General features: G+C 40.1%; 2 protein-coding genes across 11 annotated transcripts in view; one reads left to right on the top strand and one right to left on the bottom strand.

The window, feature by feature from the left end:
• Window positions 1–4,916, top strand: part of CSPP1 (centrosome and spindle pole associated protein 1) — a 99,127-nt gene extending 94,211 nt beyond the window's left edge. For 8 of the 9 annotated variants that reach the window (XM_045861132.1, XM_045861131.1, XM_045861130.1 and 5 more), the window contains 3 exons: window positions 1,376–1,485; window positions 2,014–2,152; window positions 4,094–4,916. In XM_045861132.1, the coding sequence (XP_045717088.1) occupies window positions 1,376–1,485; window positions 2,014–2,152; window positions 4,094–4,305 (461 nt within the window). In that variant the 3' untranslated portion in view covers window positions 4,306–4,916. Of the gene's footprint in view, window positions 1–1,375; window positions 1,486–2,013; window positions 2,153–3,400; window positions 3,524–4,093 lie in introns of all 9 variants that reach the window. The other variant, XR_006788168.1, reaches the window with a different exon arrangement.
• A 1,073-nt stretch (window positions 4,917–5,989) lies between these two features.
• Window positions 5,990–27,182, bottom strand: part of ARFGEF1 (ADP ribosylation factor guanine nucleotide exchange factor 1) — a 111,709-nt gene continuing 90,516 nt past the window's right edge. For both annotated transcript variants that reach the window (XM_045860983.1, XM_045860984.1), the window contains exons 28-39: window positions 26,876–27,036; window positions 25,798–25,928; window positions 23,113–23,242; window positions 21,893–22,028; window positions 21,672–21,810; window positions 20,173–20,245; window positions 18,432–18,564; window positions 13,437–13,576; window positions 11,826–11,994; window positions 10,477–10,615; window positions 7,978–8,095; window positions 5,990–7,447 (exon numbers count right to left, since the gene is read on the bottom strand). In XM_045860983.1, coding sequence (XP_045716939.1) covers window positions 7,283–7,447; window positions 7,978–8,095; window positions 10,477–10,615; window positions 11,826–11,994; window positions 13,437–13,576; window positions 18,432–18,564; window positions 20,173–20,245; window positions 21,672–21,810; window positions 21,893–22,028; window positions 23,113–23,242; window positions 25,798–25,928; window positions 26,876–27,036 — 1,634 coding nt within the window. In that variant the 3' untranslated portion in view covers window positions 5,990–7,282. The remainder of the gene's footprint in view (window positions 7,448–7,977; window positions 8,096–10,476; window positions 10,616–11,825; window positions 11,995–13,436; window positions 13,577–18,431; window positions 18,565–20,172; window positions 20,246–21,671; window positions 21,811–21,892; window positions 22,029–23,112; window positions 23,243–25,797; window positions 25,929–26,875; window positions 27,037–27,182) is intronic.

The following is a 27,182-nucleotide window of genomic DNA, read 5'->3' on the forward strand; positions in this document are numbered from 1 at the left end:
GATCCAGACAGACACTTCATTAAATAAGCATATGAAGAGATACTCCACATTATATGTCATCAGGGAAATGCAAATGAATGAAACAATGAGATACCACTACACACCTATTTAATGGCCAAAATCTAAAACACTGACACCACCAAATGCTGGTAAGGATATGGAGCAACAGGAATTCTCACTGCTTGGTGGTGGACTACAAAGTGGCACAAACACTTTGGAAGATGGGAAGGTGGTTTTGTACAAAAGCAAAGATACTCTTACTGTACTATACAGCAATTGCACTGCTTGGTATAAATGTTTAGCCACCATGCTGTACACCTGAAACTGATATACTACTGAATGTCAACTATGAATAACATTGAACAGTTTTTTAAGATTTTATTTATTTATTTTTAGAGAGGGAAGGGAGGTAGATATATATATATATATATATATATATATATAGAGAGAGAGAGAGAGAGAGAGAGAGAGAGAGAGAGAGAGAGAGAGAGAGAGAGAGAGAGAGACAGAGAGAGACAGAGAGAGAGACAGAGAGAGAGAGAGAGAGAGAGAGGCATCAATGTGCGGTTGCTGGGGGTCATGGCCTGCAACCTAGGCATGTACTCTGACTGGGAATCGAACCTGCAACACTTTGGTTCGCAGCCCACACTCAATCCACTGAGCTATGCTACCCAGGGCTGAATAGTTTTTTAAAAATTAAAAAAATATTGACAACACCAAATGTTGGTGAATAGGTGGGGCAATTAGAACTTTGTCATAATGTGAAATGGGTAGAACCACTTATGCAAATGGTTTGGCAGTTCTTGAAAAAAGATAAATGTAGAATTTCCCAGCAATTTCACTCCTAGGAATACACTGCAAAGAGACGAAAACATGACCACAAAAAGACATGTATGTGAATGTTCGTAATAGCATTAATAATTGCCAACTAGAAACAATTTAAATGTCCATCAATTGGTAAATACTGTTCAACAATGAAAAAAGAATGAACTGCTGATATATGTCACAGCATAGATGAGCCTCAAACGTTTATGCTAAGTGAAAGACAACATACTGCATTGTATAATTACTCTTCCATGGAATCTCAGGGAATGGGAGTCCATTGAGATGAAGGCAGACCCGTGTTTACATGGGCTGGGCAGGTGGGCGTGGGGGAGTGATTGCCATTGAGCACAAGGGAACTTTCTGAAGTGACAGAAATGTTCTAAAACTAGATCATAATGACGATTGCACAATTCTATAAAAGCCATTGAACTATGCACATTTATAATGGGTGAATTTTATTAACAGCTAAGAAAAAGCTGTCTTGGTTTAGCTGAGTAAAACGATTGAAGTGGGCGGTGCTTACAACTTCTCCCTCATGTGCTGTTTCTAGGTGCTTACGGGGAGACCTATCCTGCCTTTGAAGAGGATGCTGTCCTTCCACCCTCACAGCTGCCCTCTGCGAGGGAGCGCAGGAGGAGCAAATTGAAAGGACTGGCTTTTGTATGTATGAATTCTCCTTTTCTCCCTTTTCAGTTTAGGGGCGAGGTCTGGGTTCTGGCCCATGCTAAACCGGTATGGTCCAACAGAGCACATGCACCCTGCCCAGACTCCTTTTTAATGCTGAACAATATTCCATTAATGGATATTCCACACTTTAAATCTGTTCAGCACCTGATGGACATTTAAGTTGTTTCCACTTTTTGTCTGTTATGAATATGGCTGCTTTTAATATTTGTGCACAAGATTTTTTGATGTTTTCATCTCTTTTGTGTATATACCTAAAATTGCTGGGTTTGGGGTAACTGCGTTTTCTACCTCTGTCCAGTCTGGTAGTGTCTGTGTTACAAGTGCAATGCCTGCATCTCAGCCTGGAGTTAGAGTGTAAGTGCATGCCACAGATTCTCACTTGTTTTATTTTGTTGATCACACTGTATACTTAGCAAAGGCAACAACCTGTGTTGATTCACTCATTTATTCTGAACATGCTTCATGTTGATGATCATTTCTGAACTTGTTCTCTGACTACAGGATAACAGTCGTCCTGATGTGCTGTCAGACGGTCTCTCTTTAAAATCTGAATCCAGTGTAAATGTTGATCAGATTAGAATGAGAAATGAGGAACGAATGCGAAGATTGAATGAACTTCAGAATAAACCTATTAATACAGGTAAATGGCCGACTTTAAGGGCCTATAGCAGATTCTGTAAGGACCTTCAACCTGCTTGCATGGAAGTTTTCACTTGTGGCTGGGGGACTGGGTTGTAGGGCCTGTAACACAACCATCCAGCAAAACCAGGACTCAGGATTAATGTTACCTCTGATTCTTTCTACCAGAGAGGAGGGTATTTCAGCAGGGAAGATGACCGTCAGTATCAGCATCACAGTTCCCACACTGAAGTGAGAGATTATCTGAAATTACTTGAAATAAAAAAACCTTCATACTTAAAATTATATCAAATAACCAGTCCGAAAAAATGTTTAACTAAAAAAAAACCTTTTGAGTTTTTAAGATAACACATACATTATATAAATATGTAGTACTATAAAAATAGTTTTAACTTTTTATAAAATATTTTTTTAAAGATTGTACATGCCCCTACTGGGACAATCTCAAAACCCAGGCATTGCCCTGACCGGGAACTTGGTGACCTGACCCTTTGCTGTGTGGGACGATGCCCAACCGACTGAGCCACACCAGTCAGGGCTTTTTCACCTTTTTAGTTGGCTTTCCGTACTGTGGACACAGTAGCCTCAGGTTAATTTTCCTTTTCATAAGTCAAAGTTTAGTTTTTGAATCCTGTGGGGCTTTGCTATCACTGCTTTAGTGACAAGCACAGGCAGGCTGGACAGTTCCTTAGGTGGCCAATGATCTCTTCTGCCAGCCCTAGACCACCTTTTTAATGTTGATGTTATAAGTTGTTTGGATAATGGGGTAATTTTATAATGCGTAAGTTCTATTGTATTGTTTTAGCAAATAATAGTCTGGTTGGACAATTTTCTTTAGTCTGTTAAGCTACATTAATTTTCTTATAGCAATTGTCATGAGATATTTTTAGATCTTACCTTTAATACTCTATTTAATTTAAAACTACTTGCACACTCTTGCTAGCAGTCAAGGTGTCATCTGTTCTGATAATTCCATACCATATATCAGCAAACAGAGAATTGATGGAATAGTGCTTTTCATATCATACCTAGAAAAATATGCAACAGTGGGAAAGCAATGCTTTTTTTTAGCTAAAAAACATTTAATTTGTATTATAAGTTTTCTGTTCCTCAATTTCTTTTAGAATCAGTAAGTTAAATATTTAACAGTGATATTATTAAATTGAGGAGACAGCATTATAAGAATTTACTCTTTCAGAAGGTGTTCAACTTCTAAACTTTTTTTTTTTAATACTGTCCTTTCAAACAGGATCTTTTTGGTACGATGTGGATTGATTGCTCATTAAATTGATTGCACAGGTTCCTTTGCTGGGTAATCCTTCACAGACCAGGAGATGTTATTTAAAAACCAAAAAGAAATTGACATCACAGGGTAGGAAGACAGATTTTCCTATTATTGTATCTATAAGTAAAACACAGATATAGGAGTACAATCAATTCAATTAAAAATAAAGCAAATTAAAAAGCTTTCTCTTAATGGAGCAGACACAACCTCTTAGAATGGTATACAAATGGAAGTAATTTCACCCCCATCTAGTGCTTCCTGAAATGACTTTTAATTCCCTTATAGCCGTGTTGTAGGTTGGGAGTATTTCCAAAATCCTGTTAAATCAAAACAAAGTTTTCCATGGTGTCCATTGGGTTTCTCCTGAAGGTGACAAAATAAAAGAGCACTCCTACCCCCCACTTACGTTGGCTGTGGTTGCCTCTGCCATCCTAGGGAGGGTCCCTGGGGCATGAGTGCCGCGGAGTCACCTTCAGTTGTGTTTTTTTGTTTCCTAATGTTGGCTCCCTTCCCGGGCTCACTTTCCTACCTCTAGAATGAGGGGTGTCTGGTCAAAACCCGTGCAGTTGAGAACATAATATTGCGGAGAAAGACTGATCTATGTTCACATCACCTGCCTGCCACCCACCTGAGTCATGTCTCTCTTGCCTCCTTTAGATGATGAGAGTTCACTGGTTGACCCTGAAGACATCATGAAACATGTGGGTGACGATGGATCAAGCTCTGTAGCAACCGAACCCTGGCTCCGCCCGGGCACCTCAGAAACGCTGAAACGATTCATGGCGGAGCAGCTGGACCAAGAGCAGCAGCAGGTTCCTGGAAAACCAGGCACTTACAATTGGCAGGGCCTGTCTACTGCGCATGGTTAAAATAAATCTTTGTTGGGCTCAGCAGTGCCTTTTAAAGAGAAAGGAATGTTTACTCTGAACCTTTATGTGCTACTCTGACCACTTCCTGGAAGTTACTTATGTTCCATCTGCATATAAGGTATATTTCCATGGCGGTGTATATAATGTACAGCATGTACATAAATAAAAGGCCATGATTAATTTATATACAGTTGTATAGAATTATTTTTGCACAATTTTGCCATAAATCAGGGTGGTAATGAACTAACGTTATGTGCACTATTGTAAATTCTGTTTGTAAGATGAATAAAACACAAGTATCTCAACAGACCTGTAAAACCGGGAAACCTATTATATGTATATTTGTTATTGCTATTGAAAATAATTCATTAATGAATACATTGGCTGTAGCTGTGACTATTCCAGTTGCTATGTAATGAGAGAATCAAATTATTTCCCTGTCATTTATAACTGCTAATTCAGTATAAATGATGGGAGTCATAATTGATTTTATTTCCATGAGCCATGCACTAAATGTTACATCTTTCTGCCTCTGTTTTTGTGCCAATTAAGTTTACTAATTTATATGATTTAACTTCTTGATAGAAGAAATAAATTATATTTTACTACCAGTGCTGGTTTCTTATTTTAACTGGAATTGATGTCTCTAGACAAGGTGTTCTAGACATTGGAGAGAGGCGGGGGCGCCCGGAGTCAAGGATGAACTGGCATCCTTGCTGCACCCCCACGGACTCTTGACTAAGAGACTCAGTCTTTCTAGTCACTCCATAAGAGGTATCTTTTAAAAAATTCAATTTTGGGAAATAATTATTTAGCACCTTTAGCACAACAGCCAAGATACCACAGCGCTGCTTCCTGCACACTCCCTCCCGCTGACATCATCAATGGCAGAGAAGATCAGATTCACTTACCTCAAGAGTATAATTTCTCATACTTTGAATTTTAGCTGCATGTAAATTTTATACTCAACTTGTAATCTAATCATTTTTTTTTTACTATAAAGATTTTTCTTGTTATATCGTCAACTAAAAGTTAGATGAAGGCCTCTGTCTCCTTTAGGGAAAATCTTGATACTATACCATGAAATAACAAACTTCCAGGTTACTGGAAACACCTCTCAGACAGGAAGATCACAGAGGCTCCGAGATACCTAGGTGGGTGACTCCCAGCTGTAGTACCCAGCTGAGCTGAAACAGGCTCCATCTTGGGGGTAATAAATATAGTCAACTTAAAGTGCATAGTTCAGAAACTACTCATTTTCTGAGATGTGTGCGAGCAAAGACTGAACACTTGTTTTTGAATACAGCCTTAAAAGTATTTTAGCATGTTGATATTCCTTGTTAATGCCATTGTACCACACAACTTGAACTGACTTCTAGGACACACATGCCCTACTGCCAACTGCCCCAAAGGAAGTATTACTGCCTTTTCTCACTATTCAAATAGTGTAGCATTATTCTGGGTTATCAATAAATACACAAAATACTAAATTATAAATATCTTCTGGTTGAAAAGCAGGGTAATGGGGGCAAATCTAATGTCAGAAACTAGAAAGAAAATTTTAGAACTAAAGAATTCTGAATTTTTAGTTCTGGCAGAATACATCCTTCCCTTAATTGTCTGTCTTTTAATAAAAAAATAAAATTAAAAAATCAATAAAACATGGGGCCATGGATTACACAGGTTTTGATTGCACTGATGAAATAATCCAAAAACTTTATTGATCTATAACCTGATTAGAATATGCCAGATGAGAATCAATATTGTACAGAAAGTTGTACAGAATTTTTTACATAGAAAACTTTACATCTGTACCATATACATTTTATCCATCTGAAAAAATTTTCTACATCCACTGTTAACACGGAATGCTTGACAATCTTGTCATTTTTTAACCATCAGAACACAATTCACAGTATGAATACATTTCCAGTAAATCTAACCTCCTCAAACCATGCCAGAGTTGTTACTTTAATATATTCAACATTAAATTCTGTACATAAGAGTAAAATCTACATCAAGCCCCGCCACCCAAAAGAAAAGAAAGAGACAGCGACCTAGATTCATTTTGCAGTGATTCAAGTTTCAGTCCATGAAGGATCACTCTATTTTAATGGCTCGTCTGTAAAAGCCCTAAGAGAAGTATGTCACAGGTAGTTGTGTCAGCAGGGATATCTCCCACTTTTGCTGTTGTTGGTCATGACAGGTGTCGGCCACGACAGCGCCTGGGTGTGTTAACCCTCCGCAAGTACCAACCCCCTCCCCCAAAGGGCAAAACCAAAATCCCCACAAAATAAAAAAAGATAAAATGTACAATCCAGAATTCTTAGTGCATCTGACAAATTATTATAGGTATTTAGCAAATGAATAAGAAAATAAAGAAATAAAACAGTGCAAGAAGAACTATATAATGTTTAAGATTTTTATATTACAGACCTGCATCTCTGTACATTTTTCACAGAAGGATGATTACCAGTATCTCAGATAGCCTGAGTGTGCAAAAATTTCAGAATAAGAATACCATAGTTGCTAAATATCTTTTACCATGAACAATAATTTCTTCTCCCCCCACTCCCCAGTTATAAACATTTTATCCTTCAAAATACAGCTCTCCTGAGTTGTACTTCTTGCAGAAGTTCAAATCTTTACATCTATAGTTCTTTGGGTAAGTTTCACTTCCATAACTGCCAAAAATATGCAGGGTTCTCCCTGCCACTGAGGACAGGGAAGGACGTGAGCATAAGCTGACACTGGACACGGGCTTTCTGCTCCACGTGAGCCCAACATGGCAAACGGGATCCATCACTGAGAGGGACTGGAGAGTTGCAAGACTGAGCTCTAGTTCTAAGCATTTGTACCAGTAACCCGTAGATGCTGAAATTCAGAGAAACCATTTTTCAGGTAGAAAACCTCAGCTCCAGGGTCCTTTTAGAGAGCAGAGGGATGTAAACGCCAAGAGAAAAATATTAAGTTGCCATCATTGCTTGTGTACTCCGAGTTCCTGTTCAGATGGTTGTGATATCTGGAAAACTACTCCAATTCGCAGAAAAAATCTTCTAAGGACAGCACGAAGTTCAGGAATCAAGTCAAATTGCATAATTTCACATAAGAGAGGGTAGTAGAATGATGCATGAGCTTTAAACTGGGAGGGAAAACGAATTTCTCCATTAGTAGTGCTTGCATGCCAAATCCCAGGACCTGAAACTCCCTTCAGTGTCAAATCCCTGTGGGGGGAGCCCTGGCCACTGCGGACAGGGAAGTGTCTGCGTGAAGCAATGATGTGCTGATGATGCAACTGAAAGACCAGAGGCTTCCACGAGACTCACTTCATATACACACTGTTCACTTGGTTATCTGCCTTATTTTGAAAAACATCTTCCACTATATTTCCTTGACAAACTTTCAGTATTTATCACTGTTTCTTCCAGGCAATAAACAAAAGTAAGAGGCCCAGCTGAAACCACAGTTGAGTTTTATGAGCTATATATGGGTTACTGAAACTATCTTTTATTTGTTCAATAAAATTTTAATTTTCAGGAGAAATTCTACCTAATATTGCAGAATGAGCTATTCAATCTCCAGGCAAAGATGATACATTCATAGTCTGGAACTGATATACTTTGACTCTATTAAGCTAGAAATGCTGGACTGGATACGCTGTCTCATACTTACCCTGTTATCACTTATCTTTAGAACTTTAGTTAGAAACAAAAGCAGCAAGTTGGTCCAGGCCTCCCGATGACTCTCTGATGTCAGAGTGAGGAAGTAGCTCAGCGCTTCACTGCACACACTGCAACAGAAAAGGTTCACTCGCACAAGTGCTCACACACCTGCTGTACGGACGCTCACTGAGGAAGAACCATTAAGACATAAAGGATAAAGCCCTGGCTGGGTAGCTCAGTTGGTTCAAAGAGCAGCAATTTTCAGCCTTTTTCGTCTTGTGGCACGCATAAACTACCAAAATTCTTCTACGAGGCAAAAAATATGTCATTCTGACAAAAATAATAGGTGTAAATTTGACTTATTCACACCAAATGGCTATTGTGTAGGCTGTCATTTTTTAATTTAACCATCTGAGGGAAAAGAGCTCAGTGCACCTAAGTAGTCAGGTGTTGCATGTTTTAAATTCTTGTGTAACACCAGCAGTGACCCTAGTTAAAAACTGTTGGGTTAGAGTGTTGTCCCAAAACACCAAGGTTGTGGGTTTGATGCCTGGTCAGGGCACATACAAGAATCAACCAATGAGTAAATAAATAACTGGAATAACAAATTGATATTTCTCTCTCTATAAAATCAATTCAAAAAACTTTTAAAGATGACATGTAGGGTAATGAAGATTGACTGTTAGGAAGCTATCTACACACACACACACAAAACACTACACACATAAAAGTCTAGCCATTGTTAACAAAACGAGAACAGTCTGCACAACATTGCTATAACCTGGCAGCCAAGGAGAGTGGACTGGAACGCGCATGTGTGAGCAATGACAACTCACTGTACTAGTCAGTGGGGGCGGTAGATGCCATTGAGTGAGCATGTGTGCTGTGTGGCCAATGCGTTCAAAATGACTAAGCCAGTACAGCAACGAATCTGAATCAAATTTTGCATTAAGCTTAAACATTCCTCTGCAGACACTATTAGGATAATTCAGAAGGCCGTAGTTATGGGCAACTGGTAATTGGCAGCTTCATCACAACAATGTGCCTGCTCATACCTCACAGCTCATGAAGAGTTTTTTTGGTGCAACATCAAATCACCCAGGTGACTCAGCCTCCCTACAGCCCAGATTTGGTGCCGTGACTCTGGCTCTTCCTCAAACTAAAATCACCTTTGAAAGGGAAGAGATTTCAGACTGTTGATGAGATTCAGGAAAATACAATGGGGCAGCTGATGAAGACTGGGAGAACTGTGTTAGGTCCCAAGGTGCCTACTTTGAGGGAGACTGAGGCATGATTGTCCTATGGACACTGTTTCTTGTTTCTTCTTCAATGTCTCTGTTTCTCATTTTACATGGCTGGATACCTTCTGGACAGGCCATAAACATATACACACACATACATACACATATAAAATTTTTTTGAGTCCTCGCTCAAGAATGTATTTGTTGATTTTAGAGAGGACAGGAGACAGATGGACAGACATGAGGTGAGAGAGACTTTGACTGGCTGCCTCCTGTGCGTGCCCCAACTGGGGATCCAACCCGCCACCAAGGCATGTGCCCTGACTGGGGATCACAGCCGCAGCCGTTTGGTGTGCAGGATGACGCTCCAATCAACTGAGCCACCTGGCCAGGGTGGAACTGTTTATTAAAGAACATCAGCATAAATATTTATGTTTTCAAATTAAGAAGAAACCCCAATATTAAAAGAAGGCACGGCAACTTATCAGGAAACCCACATTTCCCAATTTTCTAAGTTTCACTGAATTGAAAATGAACGTGCAGCAGCGCATTTGCAAGCTTGTGTTAAGAGACCTGGGCTGACGCTTGGGTGGGCTCTTCCCCTCATTAGCGGTGCGGGTTTAGAGTCTTCTGCGGCCTTAAAAGTCTCATCAATAAAATGGGGAACAGAGATGAGACCTCTTAAAGTTTAAAAATGTATTTAGCAAGGTCTCTGAGACCATCTGTTCCCCACAAACATACAAAACACAATTCAGATGACAGCAGTCTGTCTGAATGCCACGTTTCATCCTTAGTGTGAGTTTAACTGTTAGAAGACGGAATAGTAAGTTGTCACTAAGTAAAAACAGAATGCAAAAAGAAGTAACATCCAGAAAGAAAACTCCAAATATATTTTCAAACTAAATATAGGCAGGCAGGTTTGCACTTTCACAAATGACTGGTTTATAACAATTGAGCTATATGACACAGAAAAAGCCTAAAAGCTATAACATACAATTTTAAAAATTTTGAGAAAACGTTCTCCTGTCCTGCCAGCAACAACAGACATGACTTGTTAATCTGTCACCGACTGCAAAAGCGCATTCCTCTTTAAGACTGTAATCAATTCCTCAGGGCCCAGGTTATCTGCTGGGTCCTGCAGCTCCTAACCACGGGGTGGCTGTGGACTCGGACCCCGTGCAAACCTCGGCCAAACCTTGGCCGCCCCTTCCTGCTCTGCACCAAGCAGTTGCACAGGTGAAAGGCAGAAACTCAGCCAAGAGTCTTACTTTAAAAGCCTCTGCTGGACCTCCTCCCAGGCACTAACCCGGTTCTCGTCCATGTACATCCGGAAGAGAATGCGCAGCCCACAGGCCAGGCTGCTCGTCTCCTGTTTCAGAAGGTTGGGTTTGGATTTGCCTTTAAAGCCTGCAGAAAGGGGAAATTTCCGGGATGAATCGGGAAGGCATCTGACACAAGGTACAACAGCCTGTATGGCAGCACATTTGGTTCCGTTCGGTCATCACGCTTCTTCCAAAGCAGCGCTGCCCTGAGCCACACTGAGAAGATGTGCCCCAGGCTCTGCAGGGGAGACCAAGCTGGGATGAAGGCCCCACCTGAACATAATTTCTATGTTTAGACGTCCCTCCCCTTTCAAGCTGGGGACGTGAGATGAAAAACAACTTCTGGCCTGGGAACGTGGAACTCTTCACGTGAAACTACTTGAAAGCCCCGTGCAGCCTGCAGCTCAGCTCCCTGATGAACAGAGCAGACCACGCAGCAGTGAGGCTGCGTTCAAGGCCAGTGGTATGAAGGGCCAAGTGCGTGTGCTAACAGTCCTGGTAGGACAGTGGTAAGAACTTGGGGTGAAGGGGAAAAAAGTAACTCTTTCCTGAAGTTAGGTTGTACAGGGAGGAGGATGAACAGAGCCATGGGTTGAACTAGGAGTGAGACGCTCTAGATTACATGAAAAACGCAGGTGGAAAGCAACCCCACACCTGTCTGACGGTTCGACACTCAGTGAATGTCAGCTCCCCTTTCTTTTCCTGCCAGATTCTATTGCCTCCGTGCCCAAATGGGCACTGTTTTGCAGCAAATAGGCACTGAGTAACTATTTCTTAAAAAAATTAACGATGTCAATAAGTTATGAAGCTTTTTTAAAATTTAAAATTTCTAACGTTCTAAAACAAATACACCTCCCCATTTCAAACCATTCGCTCTCATTCTGAGACACGACCATGGCCGGGGAGCTGGGAGACGTCTTTTGAACACAGGCCAGATTCTGTGTTCGGGGGGCCACCACGCCCACTGTTCGTCATAAAAGGGCAGAGTTCAGTGTGCTGCCAGTATCAACAGCAAGGCCTGGCTGGTAAACAAGATGAAAAGGCAATTGGTCAATTCAATCAAGTAACAGGTTGACTGAACAAGAGGAAAACAAATATACCTAGGTAGTTATTTGCTTATTGAAGACCCAAAAGAATGTGTTTGGTGATTGCCTTCCTATTTTAACTGTTAAGGTGGAAGTTCAAACAGTGGCATGCACAGGCCGGAGGACACAATCAGTGATGCTGATGAAAGTAACTACCTGCTGTACGTGCATTAACGGTGGACACGGCCATGCGGGACCCGTGCAGCTCACCTGCTTTCCAGAGTGCCGTCCTCTGTTCATTGTTGGAATTAAATGCTTTTGCAAACCGATGTGACTCTAACAAGCAGTCCAGTAGCTTAAAGAGTTGTTGTGATGTTAAAAAGCGGTACATTCCTTGGTCTTGAGTATCAACTCGAACATCAAAGTCCACGGCATCTCTCTTTGGGAAACAAACCACCACAGTGCACATACGCACATAAGTGCACGCAAACACACACAGACACACACAGTCACAGATTTCAGTAAGTTCAGAACTCAATGCTCCCCCAAGACCAGATTTACGAACAAGCCCTGGTATGTAATCTGTTCTATCTCAATAGAAAATTGGGAAAGGTCCATCTTTTGTTACCTAATTACCAGAGCCTTCATTCCATGCACACTAGTCGCAAAGCACTACCTCCTGTCTTTCTAGTGCCCGCCTCATAATTCCTGACTCCAAGAGCCCGTCCCTGTCCCTCGCCTCTCTTCTTCAGCAGGCTGGAGTCCATGTGATTGTAATTATTCCCTTGCGTAACCCCTCACCTCCTCTTTCGAGTGTTTGGCAAAGCTGCCTACTGCACGTCTGTGCCCACACTCTAAAGGTGACTGATTTCTCTTCACATTCAGTGGGCTCTGGGTGCTGCCCGGCAAGCTTCTTGTGCTTCCTCTTCCACTTCTCTGGACCACTGCCTCCTATTTTCATTATCTCTGCAAGTAGCTAAAGCTTTCTTCCCAACCTTACTAGGTGAATGACTTCCTATCTCAATGAGAAACCAAAAGCTATCAGATCTCCGAACAACTCCCATGAGCAAATGGACCAGCCTTCCTATATTTATAACCCACCCACTCTGTTCGCCTTCCTGTTAAAATGCATGAACTGTATGTGCTTCTGTTCAAGACAACCCTCCGCCCCGAGGACTTTGCACTAGGCTCCGTCTCCATCCACTCAAAAGACTGCTCCAGCCATTGGCCCTCTCTTCGGCACTTGGTTTTCCTCTCCTGGAAAGCTCTTCTCCGGGAACATGCTGCAATACTGCTAATCTTAAAGACAAAACAAAGCACCCCCTTCTCTTCCTCATCCTCCTCCAGCTATTACCCCATTTCTCTGTACCTCTTGGCAGCAAAACTCGTGACAGGGTTATCAATATTTGCTGTCTTCAATTCCTCTCTTCTCTTGTACCCAGAGTAATAATTAACATTACAATGAAACACAATGTCAAAATCACTAAAGTACCGAACTGCTAGAGGGCAATTCTCAGACAGAATATTACTTGATCATTTGAGCACGGGACAAAATGGACCATACCCTTCTTGTTAAGATATTCCTTTCATTCGACTTCCAGGACAACACTGTCTCTTGGTCTCCTCATGCCTCACTGGTGTGTGGTCTCCAGTGGCCTCATCACCAGGAGCTATAACCCTCGGAGGCCTCCAGGGCTCAGTTCCCAACCCTCCTCTCAGTTCTGTCCACACTCACTGCCTCGGTCATGTCAACCAGTGCCATGGTTTAAACTGAGGTCTGCGTGATGAAGACCCACCCCCAACCCCGAGTTAAAGCTCTAGTTTGCTTCAGCTCTGAATCCCAGACCGCTGGAGCTGACTTCCCTCCTCACGCCTCCTTACCTGAGCGGCTGCTAAGTTTTCTGCATCTTCCTTCTTACTTGTGGCTGGGAAGAACACAATGTTGTCGATAGTCTGGATAAGTTCCAGCTGCACAACACATTTAATCAACAGGGCAGCAAACAATTTTTGTTCTGGATATTCTGTGAGGAAACCCACCCCAATGCACATGCAAACAACAATTATTTTGAATCCTTTGTAATTTCTCTGACATTATAATGCTAAGGAAACATTAACTCGTATTAAGGGTGCACATATCACCCTGAGCAGGACACACCTACTGCTTCGGCACATAACCACTATTCAGTAAAAGTTTAATCAATATTCAGAAAAGCCATAGAAAATTAATTTTTTAAAATAAAGTATTCCAAATCACTCAGAACAGTGAATATGTTCAAGAAGTTTCCACTACACATTTTAAAATTAGATTTAGGTTATTCTTTAATAAAATGTAGCAAATGGATTGAAAGCTGAAACTTAAACTTTTACTGTAAACCTGAGTTTGACCTCAAAATACAGGGAACATAAAAACCTATACCAAAAGAAAACAACAGGAACTCGACCCATAAGACAAGAAGTGAGAAATAGTCAGGAATTCTGACAAATGGGGCAATACTGTGGATTAACCATAGTACATATTTTACTTGGATCCAAGTTAGGCGTTGTAGCTAAAATGACCTTATCTCCTCAAATAGATCCATTAGCAAGGAAGTCTATAAAAAGTGATGCTAAGTGCGTTGCTATAGAAGTAACGGAATCATAAAACAAAAGTGTTTTCCACATGGCCCAGGTGAGCTGTGCCAGAGCTAACACCCTCCTAGCAGGCAAACTTGCTCAGCGGGAGGACGGGAGGACGTTTCTAATGCTCTGCTGCCCATAAGGACAGACTCATAAAAGAATTCTCCACCCTGCCTGGTGTGGCTTGGTGGGGCGGGCGCCCTCCCACAGACCACTGGTCACTGGTTCGATTTCTGGTCAGTGTACAGGCCTGGGGTGCGGGTTCCCATGTACAAGAGGCAACTGACTGACAATTCTCTCTCATGCAGTGTTGTTTCTTTCTCTCCCTCTTTCTCTCTCCCTTCCCTTCTCTCTAAAAATAAATAAATAAAATCTTTAAAACACTGTTTTTCATTTCACTGACCACCTCAAGTTAAGCAAATGTAGAAGGCCAAGGTTAGGAAAGATGATGCAGCTACTGAGAGCTGCAAGAGCTCAGCAGCACTGACCGGTGGCTGTAGGGGCGGCTCAGCCCCACGGCCGCACCTTGACACTGCGTCTCAGGGGTGGCCTTCCCAGGAGCTTCCCAGGAGGAAGGTGACTGCTATTCTGTGTCGGGGCACTGGCTCTGGCATCAGAAGACTTATAATCCTTCAGTTTCTTTCTACTTTTCTTCACAAATTCTCTTTTCTGAACTCTGATTTGTGTAAGTTAAATTCATGTTTTAGGTATTTTGGTTTGTAGCAAAAACCTTGCTCAAACTTATTCTTATTTATGTCATTAATAAAGGCTCTTTTCCATGAAGTTTTCAGAAAGGCTGTTGTATTTAACACTTAGTTTTTAGTAATAGATCTTAAGTCAGAAAACAAACACACAAGTTCCACGGTTGTCTCTTCCTCTTACATATCTTCTTCCTATTCCTGCAATACAGTCACGGCTTTAAGTGCACCAATCTTTCATTCACCCCCCTCATTCAAGGCACAGAAACACCCTCAGTGGCTGGAGCAAGACTCCAGGCAGCCCAGCTGGGACCCCTGCAGGGACCCATGAGCAGGCTGCTGTCTAATGAGATGTGCTCTCCTCAGCTCCCACCTCAGCTGTGCAGGGGTGTTAAGTGCTGTCAGCAGGGTGAAGTGAGAGCAGGCCGATGAGGCTCCATTCTAACCAAACGAGGGGAGCTGGGACTCTCCAGTTTCTGGTGGCCTTTCATAACTGGAGGATGCAGATTCTACCTTCAGTCTCACTAGAAGGACCAGCAGCATGGATGGGGACAATCTCTATTGGACAAATTTTACTCATGACAAGGGCTGATCTGCCAGGGTTGTAATGGACTCATTCACGAGTCACCGAAGAACAGGGAGCGAGGCTAAGCAAAGATGAACTACGTGGGGCAGCAGGCTCCGAGCCTAGACTCGAGTTGAGACTAGAGGGGCGGTGGTGCTTTCTGCAAGTGCAGAAAGAGTGGGACAGCCACCCTTTGGGCACAGTGGAGCGCTCAGTCTCTGGGTAGGAGACAGTCAGACAGCAGACAGTCTCCTCCTCCAACCGGAACCACAACCTGGCACTGAGTGGATGAGCCCACAGGAAGATGGTGGCCACTCGCTCTTCCTCCAGCTCCGACTTTTCTGAGTCAACAGTTCCATGGTGAATTTTTCCTGAGGAACTTGAACGGGAGTGAGAGCAGGACGTCTGGCAGAGGACAAGAGGCCCAAGCCTCCGCTCAAGGTGGCAGTGGTGCAGCACCCTTGCTCTGTCAAAGGTATAGTCTTAGATCAGCCAAGTGAAAGCTTTCTAATGTGTGAAGACCGAACCCTTCCTTCACAAGGCTAAGCAAACTTAAGGTCAGGCTTGGGGCTGAGAGAGAGGAAAGCCACTCACTAGTCTGTCCGTGTGGCATCCTCCAGTGCAGACTAATGCTGTCATGAATTCCTGCATGAGCCATGCTGTTCTCTAGAGAACATGGGCCACTCACCACCATCTATCTCCCTCCTAAGAAGTTAGCAAGACACAGTGACTGAAGCTAGAAGCTCCTCTCAAGTAGGATAGCAAATCTGTCTTCTCTCAAGAACAAACGAAAGCACCTAGGATTAATTAAAAATTCCCTGAAAAAAAAAAAAACTGACTCAAAATGGACCAGTGACCTAAATATAAAAGCTAAAAGTATAAAACTCTTAGAAGAAAACAATGGGGAAAATCTTCATGCCTGTTAATGGGTTCTTAGCTATGACACTAAACACATGAGCAACAAAAGGAAAAAAAAGATAAACTGGACTTCATCAAAATTAAAAACTTTTGTGTAACAGAAGACATTATCAGAGAAATGAAAAGATAATCTACTGAATGGGAGAAAATGCAAATCCTGTATCTGATATGGGTGCAGTATGTAGAGCATGTAACAACCTCCTGTAACTCAGTAACAAAAAGACAAACAGCCCAACTAAAAATGAGCAAGGGCATGAATAGATATTTCTCCAGAGAAGATAAACAAATGGCCAATAAGCACATGAAAAGATACTCAACACCATTCATCATTAGAGAAATGCAAATCAAATCTGCAATGAGGTGCCACTTCACACCACTACAATGGCTATCACACAGAGAAAAGTAGTAATGCTGGTGAAGATGTGGAAAAATGTGGATAGCTGGTGGGAATGTAAAGTGGTGCAGCCACTATAGAACACATTTCAGTGGTTCTTCAAAAAGTGAAATATAGAATTATCATAGGAACTAGTGATTCTAGCCCTATGAATATACCCAAAAGAATCAGAAATAGGCACTAATACCTGTAAACAGACAGTCGTAGCAGCCTTTTTCAAGATAACCAAAAGGTGAATGAACTCAAATGTTCATCAACAGATGAATGGATAAATAAAATGTGGCATATTTCATACAAATGACAATTATTTTATCATACAAAGGAGTTACTGATCCATTTTACAATGTGAAAGACTTTGAAACGTTATGCTAAATAAAAGACATAAAAAAATCACATACTACATGATTTCATTATATGAAATGTGCAGAACAGAAAATCCGAACACAGAAATCAGACTAGTATTCACTGAGGGCTGGGGAGCTAGAGCACATGGAGGAACAGCCTAGTGGCTATGGGGCTTTCTTTTGGGGAAATGAAGATGTTGTGGGCCCTGGCCAGTGTGGTTCAGTTGGTTGGAGTGTCATCCTGTAAACCAAAGGGTTGCAGGTCTGATCCTTGGTCAGGGCACATGCCCAGGTTTCATGTTTGGTCCCTAGTCAGATGTGGCTGATAGATGTTTCTTTCTGACATTGAAGTTTCTCTCTGACATTGATGTTTCTCTCCCTCCCTCTCTCTAGAATCAAAGGGCATGTCTTCCAGTGAGGATAAAAAAATGATTTGGAATTAAATAAAAGTGGCAACTGTATAACATTGTGATTTACAAAATGCCACTGAATTGTTCACTTTAAAACAGTTACTTATGTGAATTTCACTTCAATTTAAGAAAGCAATTAAAGCCCTGGCTGGTGTGGCTCAGTGGACTGAGTGCTGGCCTGCAAACCAAAGGGTTGCTGGTTCATCTCCCAATCAGGGCACATGCCTGGGTTTCGTGCCAGGTTCCCAGGAGGGGGCATGAGAAAGGAAACCACACATTGATGTTTCTCTCACTTCCTTCCTCCCTCTCTCCCTCCCCCCCCCCAGAAATAAATAAATAAAATCTTTTTTAAAAAAGCAATTAAAGCTGTTCTGTTTTCCTCTAGGGAGGAGGCAGTCTTTCCTCAGTGTTATAATCCTCCTTCAGTAAACAAAACTGAACCAATTTAGTAAAGAACAGAAGGGGCTCCCCTTCTTCATGAAAAGAGCTGAGAAGGCAAGGACAGCAGCAAAGGCGACATGGGTGTGGGCCAGCAGGGTGGAGAGCAGGCTTGCCCCTCAGAGACTGGGGGCTCCTGCTTGGAAAGCACTGGCCCCTCACAGACAGGTAGAAGAGGGCCCATCAAGTTCCACTTTTGCAGAAAAAATATGGGGCTGTCATGAAGAAGGGGGTGGAGAGGGAAGATTCAAGCTCAACACAAACATTAGCTGAAAGCCTTGTGGAAAAAGCTGGCATTGCAGGTGTTAGCAGAGCTCCTGACCATCTCCAGGTGAGCATCTACCTAGCAGATGATGCTCAGGTTGGAACAAACACAGTAACGAAGTGACCACATGATTGACTACAGTATATCTGTTAATAATAAGCAAAATTTCATCCCTTTCCTACATAAAATACATCACACAATTTATTTTTACTAAGAGAAATAACTCACTTGCTGAAGGTTTAATTTTGTTGGCTTCTTCATTCACAGTAGAGACAGAAGCCAATGTTGCTTGCTGTTTATTATCTGCAGGTCTTGGTTGAATAGAATCATGGATATCTACAGATTTCTGTGATAATGTATCCTAATAAAATAAAAAAAATTCACTATTTGTACAATGAATAAAGCTTAAGAATAAAAATAGTTTCTTTCATGCTGTGCTTTTTTGTATCCCTACGAAAAATGACATTTTACACACTGCGATTACAGACACAATGAGAAAATTATTTAAAATTACCTATACATGGATGGAGCTAATAAACAGTCTTTAAGAGAAAAGCTTCCTTTCCAACCCCCAGCTTGGGCCTGAGACCACCCGAGGGCAAGAGATAAAAATGCTACGTTTCACCGTGTGGGAAAAGTAGTCAACAGCATCCACAAAGTGTCATGAACTTGAAAGAGAGCCCACATGCGGCAGAGACAGCGAGGGTCTCTGTGAGCTTTGTGCTGGCTGAGCTCAGGGAAGCTTTTTACGGGTGATTTTAGGGGAGGATGATCTGTCACTCAAGGAACCAGCAGCTGTGGTCAGTTGAGAAGATGACCAACTAGGAGTGTGGTGTCAGGAAGAGAAGCTAAACATTCAACTCCAACAGAGCTAAATCTAGAATTCTGCCCCAGAGTTACCAAGTGTAACTTTGAAACAGCAATGAATCTTCCTGAATTGAGGTTTTCTGATCTGATGATGGAGAGGACACTTTCCACACGGTTGTCACTGTCTGAGGCTCACACAGTAAGTGCAAAGCCCCGGCACAGTGTCAGCTAATGCATGGCAGCTGACATCACTGCAGCCCCAGCTTTACTTTATTATAGTGGTCCAATACACTCAGTGAGAAGACAAAAATGTGGTTTCAAGAAGATAGACTTCTGACATAATATCCCAATGGGAAGCAATCTCACCTGCGTTGCTGAATAAACACAGCACCTGCATTCCCAAAAAATAGTGCTAATCAAAATAATATTTTAACTTAAAATACTGCAGTTTATAATCTTTTATTCCCCGTTCTATATAAAATGGGGTAACATATACCAAACCTGGTTCAAAAAGTTGTTGGAAGGACTGCAGTGATGTGAGTACAAGACAAAGAATGCCAAGGGCTGCCAGCAGCCACCAGAAGCTGAGAGAAGCAGAAAAGGATTCTCCCTTAAAGGCTTCGAAGGGAAGTGGCTCTGCTGACGCCTTGACTTTGGACCTTTTGTCTCTAGGACTATGAAAAAATAAACCTCTGCTGTTTTAAGCCACTAAGTTTGTGGTAATTTGTTGTGACAGACCTAGTTAAAAAAATACAGTACATGAAGGGAATATTAGAATTGCCTGTACGTGACTTTTCTCTAAGGTCAAATTATATCACAATTAAAAGTTTAAATAATATCTAATAATATGTTCAGCTTGGCAGGGAGATCCATACATAATCTGGTGCCTGCCACTTAAAACTCTTGAAATCATTTTATTCTATGTCCCAGACCATGCATAATATCAAACAATTTAAAATGCCTCCTTCATGGCACTAACAGATAAATTTTAGCTTCCTGGGAAATTTGCCACCATGAAATTTAACCTGAGAAGTCTACACAGTATATTCATGCCTTCTTTTTAAAAGAGCTGGGCTCATGGAAAAGAATTTGGCCCATGGTAAAAATTACTTACCACAAATAATTAAATAATTTAAAGCATGCTTTATTTGTCAGAACTTACCAGCTGTTTTTCACTCATGGGAGAGGAAGGTGGAGGAACAGTTTCTCCAGAAGTGGGACGCCAGGTCAAGAGCCTTTAAAAATAACAAAATCACACAAATCATTCAGTGTGAAACGTGCCACATCTAATATGCTTTGTCACATGATATACCCAAAGCAACATATTCCTTCTTTGACTACTGCTAAGACCAATTTGCTGGAAAAAATAAAAATAAAAAAAAAACAGTGAGAAGTTTAAAATATGTACTTCCAGAAAACAATTCACACTTAATATAATTAAAAGGGTACCATGGTTACCAGTTTACACTAACTCGATCAGCTGCTTGGGACAGAAAGATGACTCAGGCCTAAGCTCTTGCTTTTGAGAAGCAGAAGATCCTCAGGAATTGAGCAGAGAGAGTGGCTGACCACATCATTTCAGTTCAATGTGGAAAAAACTCTGGTGGTAAAGCTATATGAAAGATATTCTTACGATGATCTCTAAGGTCATATATCTTGAGTGTGTGCATCCAATGAATTAAAACAGAAGCAGTTCTTAAAAAAAAAAATTCACCCTGACTGGCTTTTATAAAGACTTCAAGGGACAACAGCTAGGCAAAAATTCATACAATAACAACCATAAATAAACTATGACAATAACGGATATTTGTTAGTTACATTGATCCAACAAAATGTGCACCAAAAAATAAGAACTGTCAAATAATTATAAATAGGCCAATGGAATGACTGTGTGCCCTTTTAGTGTAGTCCTGCCTAGAGACTCTTTCCTAGGGGTGTGCTCCTTTTGTATGACTTCCTATCTGCTATTGACGAGGATATTTACAAAGGGATCACACCAGGGCAAACATATTTAATTCACATCAAGAAAAAGTTCATGGTGTTTAAAAATGTGGACTGACAGTTTTCATATATAGTTTTATGCCAGTGCATTCACATATGCCTACTTGATAAGATGTTTTCGATAAGATTTAAAACAACTTATTAAGTAGATGTAAAAATCACAGATGTAAGGTGAAACTCTGTGCAGGTCAGAGAACGTCCAGGGTAGAGCTGGGAAGTGAGTTCACGTGTGTCCTGCAAAAAGTCCAGGTGTTGTCAGCCACTTAGCCAGACATGTTAGTTTCCTTCTGATAAAAACTCCTTCACTACAATTCCAAACTTATCCTTTTAAAAAATGAAAATTAACTGTAAATGTAATAATAGGTGCAAATAAATTTTCCTTTTTTTAAAAAATTCAAGACCCCTGGATAAATAAAACCATATAAAAGTGGAATCACATAATTATGACCCCAGTTTTAGAGGATCAGACTAAAGGTTTTGGTTTATAAGGAATTTAAATCATGTATTTGTTATAGTTTATAGGAGTTTGATGTTTAATAAATACAAATTCATGGAACAATGAGATATTTTTTAGAAGAATTCTGTTATGAGAAATCACTCATTACTTTAAACCTTTTATGTCCATCATTTAATATATAAAGTCATATAAAATCATCTTACGCATGTGGGATTGTGGTTTTGAAGATATCCAGTGTGCAGTTACAAGTTTTATCCCAGATTTCTAGGGTAAATTTTTCACCATTCAGGATAACAACATTCTCTAAGCAGTTCGTACCAGATCGTGCTAACTGCTCATTGTCTAGAAAAGAAAAGAGCAATTCATTTTTATGTTACCAGGGTCACATTCAACACTTTCTGTCACTTATCTGGTACAGACGTACCTTGCTGCACACACCAGAATAGCTGGGCAAAAATATCATCCAAAAGTACATCACTGAGTACTTCTAAATACTGGGTGAATACATCACAGATGGCATAAAGTGCATGATTACAGGTCGTTGTCATCCATTCAGCTTTCTAGGGGAAAAATGTCATTAGGAAGGTCAGACCATTCATCAACTACTAGAATTAAAAAAGAAGTATGTTTGTACATGTAAAATGCCAGCCTGTCCTGTTCCTTTCAGACTCTTACTTTCCTCTAGAACAGGGTCCCCAACCCCCAGGCTCAGGACTGTTAGAAACCGAGTCCCCAGCAAAGCTCACCTGAGCTCCACCTCCTACTTACAGCAGCCCCACCATCCACAACAGTGGGGGGTGGAGGGTAGGGGGGTGGGAGGGAAGCTCACCTCAGCTCCGCCTCCCCCTGCCCCCATATCTTCCAACTGGTCCATGGTGCCAAAAAGGTAGGAGACAGCTGCTCTAGAACACTACCTTCATCTCACTTAATATGTAATCTACTGCTACGTGTTTTCTCCATTATGCCATAACCACTTACGTATAAAATAATTTAACTATTTTTGCAATGCTTGCTTTGACTGTAAAGAACTATCACTGTATTATTTTGCTATTAGCATTATGACTTTTCAAACAATATGCATGAATAACAGCTGGCCTTGTTCCAGAATATGATCTAATGTGAAAGAGAAATAAAGAGGAAGAAAAGGATAAGAATTTATCTGAGTGGGTTAACATACCTTTACAATTAAACTCACTTTCGTGAAGTAGTTATTTAAAAAACCAAAAAGGAACGTACAAAATACGTGTAATTTATTTTTCTCAAATGCATAATGGAATAATCTGAACTGATAGTTTTCATATACAGTTTTGTGCTAGTGCATACATATGTTACTTATTTATAGGTAGTTTTTATTCAATTCAGAATAAGAAGTCACTATAAATACTAAAGACAATATTAAAATAAGGAAAAGAAACCGAAGTTCAACAAAAACATTGAAAACAACCAATTAATTAACTTGGTTCTATCCCTAGATAGTGTTCTTGTTTATAAAGACAATTTATTATAATGCCTTACGAAAAAACTTTATAGGAATTTTATTCTGTTCAATGTCTTAATCTGAAATACCACAATGTATTATATTAGGGAAACTATTAAGAACCTCTTGACTTCACTATGTTAAGTGAAAATTAAGTGTCTTCTTACCTCTGTCTGCTGTTCTGGCAGTTTCATGTTGTCAAAGATTCTGAAAACGATTCTAAATAAATCTTGCCACCAGTGTTTTTCATAAGTGTGGCCATAAGTTTTCATTATTTCAAACATTACTGTTAAGCCCCTAAAGTGACAGAACATAAATAGGAAAACTATAAAACAAAAAAAGCACTGCACATCAGAATCTCCCTCCTAAAATAATTGTTATAGTTTACAAAGCTATAGAAAACAAAGTTTAAGGTCAGTTCTTTAAATGTTTTAAATTAACACATGATACTGAGTTTTAAGAATTTTATGTTATACAGCTTTCCTTAGAATGCATAATTTAGCAAAAAACTTCAAAGTCCTTAACCTTAAAATTTTTCTTTATTTTACTTTTCCTCCACTCCCATCCCATCATCCAGCATTTAAAAATAGTAAATAAAATTACAGATTGAGAAAGATCATCATATTAGTGAATATTAATTTTGTGGCACTATGGCCAAGGGAGAAAAATACATCAAAAACAGTCTAAGAATAAATAAAAATCAGATTTTGGAAAATCTTTTTCAAAGAGCTATAGGAAATTTTAGCTAATACTATAATTGTCCTCAAACAAAAAGAACTTGGAAAACCAATCCACTAAGACAGGGCGGGGTCTATGCCTGCTTTACCCCAGGCGTGGAGCACTGCCTGTCACCTAAGGGGCATGTGGCAACAGTTGTTCAGTGAGTCGAGACCTTAGTATCACATTCACTGTCCTCAGATAGTGAGTTAAGTGTTAAAACTAAAACTCAAAACTGCCTTCCTGATTCTTTATTATTTTTCTTGAAATTAAAAAAAACCCTTCACGTAAGCATTAAAAAGCTTGATGTTTCCTCTATATGCTACTTTCTCCTAGCAAAATATAGGTATCCTTCAGTTTAGAAAAGGCTTATATTTCCAAATGTCTGATGATACGCCAGAACAAAAGTTTCTTTGAAAGCCTCCATAAAGATGGTACACTGTCTAGCTCATTTGCTGCTATGCTACCCCCAGGCCTAGTATATCCCTGGTACATAAGAGGATCAAAATAACTATTTGTTAAATGAATGTGTAAGTCCTACAAGTTCACAACAGTTTATCTCACACATAAGATACCTAATGTGCAATGAGCAGCAGTAAAGAACTAGTTCCATGTTCCCCTCCACAATGGAAAAGGCTTCTGCTTCCTCAACATCTCCTGAGATCGAAATCAGTTTTCCTCTCACTCCAAGTAACCAGGTTCCACCCCTATGTCTGGGGAGAAGGGGGCACAGGAAATTCTGCTTTTTCTAGGCCCCTAAAGCAAACACAGATCTACACAGGTTGCTAGTATAGGAGAAAAGAATATTTGGGACTTCAGGTTAACTCTTTAACTGTAAATCTGCAGAATTTTGAGGTAATCAAATGAGAACACATGTGTTAAAAATCATAATGCTACATTTTTACAGGGAATCTAAATAACAGCTCTCACAGACACTGGGGTGAAGAAAATGAAAGCCATCACTGAAGAGTTTACTCATACTTTCCCTTTCCTTTACCTTAACAACCAGAACCCATCCATAATCTGAATATAAGTGAGGGCGAGAAGCAAGGTAGCATGGTCCCAGACAGGCTACGAAAGCAAGAAGATCCCGTGTCAAGATAAAACACTGCACACTGCTCTTGTGATTACTAAGCTCTGTGAAAAATTCCCAAGGTTTAAGTCCAAGTTTGATACTACTTTGGATGACTTATCTATGCCATTAAACTTTGTTATAACAAATAATACTATAAAAGTGAAGTTTCTTAGGAAATAAATCAAACTTAACCTTGGGTGGGGGCAGGTGTGGTTCTGGCACAAGGGGAGGAAGGATTCACCTTTTCTTTACATTTCTATCATTGATTTGTTAGAGGTCTGTTCCACCTTTCTGATTTCAACAAGTTCTCTAAACAGTCTAAGTAACTAATGATTCTCCCTATAAAGAAGATGGGATAATTAAAAGAGGGATTTTAACATAAAACTAAACTCATAATGCACTCAAACCTTTCACAGATACTGAAATACAAGTTGGCCATATCAATTTGGTATCAAAAACACAGAATGAGAAAAATCATCTTATGTGATTGATATGAGCTACAACACCAGAAGTTTATATTGAGTGCTTGTCTGGTTACATTATATCCACAACAGTTTCTTTACAAACTGATATTTTCATATAGATCTTTTATTGAGAATATACTTTGGAAAGAGTTCAATTCTTTTTGAATAGACCAACAGTATTCAAAACTGTTACTGATCAGTCTTTAGAGAAAAGGTTCTTTACTTAAAATCCATCAAGGATGCATATTTGGAAATTCTTCTATCATTCACCAGGAAATAAATTTTGCCACTAACTTCTACTTCTGATTTGAAGTACATGTATGAAAAGACAGAATCTGTAAAGTATTTAATTAACATAGAAATAAAACTGAAAGTAGGCTACAATCAAATTTTAAGGAAAAGTAATGTATTTCCATTTTTTATCACTGTTCTATTTTAACATGTTTTAAAATTTGCCTTTCTGATAATTGCTATATTTGATAAAGCTAATGATTTATGGCCTTTCACAATGGAACTTCTGTTCACATAAAAAACATTAATTTGATTAAAGTTAAAATAAGCCTTACAAAATTTTAATTGCGAATACTGATTGTTACCTGGTTCTTACATCTAATTTGCACCTGTTGATGATACAGGATAGCTCAAAGAGGATCGGGAACCATCCTCTCACCCACACTCTGTCTTCAGGAGCCACATTCATATCATCGCTTGTGTATTCCTTGAAAGCCTTCAAGAAAGGTAGGGTTATTAAAGGTAAAACATAATACCTACATTAAGCATATTTCTGAAACTTTAAAAAATGACAGTTACAAATCAAAGTGAACAATCTTATAAAACATGGTAATTCATACATATATAAAAAAGGAGATATAACTGCCTATAAATAGCACTGGACTAGACCACAAAAGTTGGTTTCAGCTTCAACTCTGTTACCAGCTTTCTGCATTATTAACCAGGTTACATCAGGTTTTCATTTTTATCATTTGGTTACAGCACCATGCAACCACACTAACCACAATGGGGAGGGATGGAGGTCAAATGAGTCGATGCTTATATATATAAAAAGTTCTCAGTACACCGTAAGTCCACATCAGTATGCAGTAAAAATCTTATTACCAGGTCTACGATGTATCACTTCTCCTTATGGGAGTTGTAAAGACAGATTCAAATATGTGTGTTAGAGTTGGCAGGCAGGCTGTCAATCATGCTCTGACTCCAGTGCCGAAGCCCACACTCATCCCCTGACAGTCAGCTTCAGCACCACAGGCAGGGAGCAGTGCAGGGTAATGGCCAACAGTGCAGGCCCGAGTTCACACCCTCGGTCTCCTTTCCTAGTCCAGCAATCACAGACACACTTTTCAACTTCTTTTTCCTCAGATTCTTTATCAGTATGGGTCTGTAACATTACCTATCCCATAAAGTGATAATGAAGGTTAAACAATACAGGTGAAACACTCAGAAAAATATCTGGTATCTTCAATAACGCTGGATATCACTACTATCTAGTATAACTCAGAATCAAGCTCAGATAAATTTGGGGTTTACTGAAAAATAAAAGCTTCATATCCTCTTAATTTCCAAATCAACTTAGATCACAGTAAGTTTAACATTCGGTCACTATTACGCCAGGGATATTATATTCCATAAAATTATGTTTACCAAATGACACTATACCTGAGGTCTGTCAGACACATATTTTGCACAATGGCGAATAAGTCGAATGGCTTCCATGCTTGTGTCTGGGAAAGCTGCATTGCATGCAAATTCAGACAAACACTTCACCGCATCCTGGAAAGAATCAATGGTTGCTGGAAAGTGTTTTTCAAACACAAGGGCTAAAATAAAATGGGAAAGATATCAAAGTAATTATAATTTTTCAGTTACTCTTAATTATACCACAAAATACATTAACTTCTCTGGATGTGATGTATACTTCTTAAAGGTTAAAGGCTTTAGTGTCCAACAGACAGGGTTCAAGTCT

Source organism: Phyllostomus hastatus, unplaced genomic scaffold, assembly GCF_019186645.2.
Source record: "Phyllostomus hastatus isolate PE091 unplaced genomic scaffold, TTU_PhHast_1.1 phas_scaffold_21, whole genome shotgun sequence".
NCBI classification, from domain to species: domain Eukaryota; kingdom Metazoa; phylum Chordata; class Mammalia; order Chiroptera; family Phyllostomidae; genus Phyllostomus; species Phyllostomus hastatus.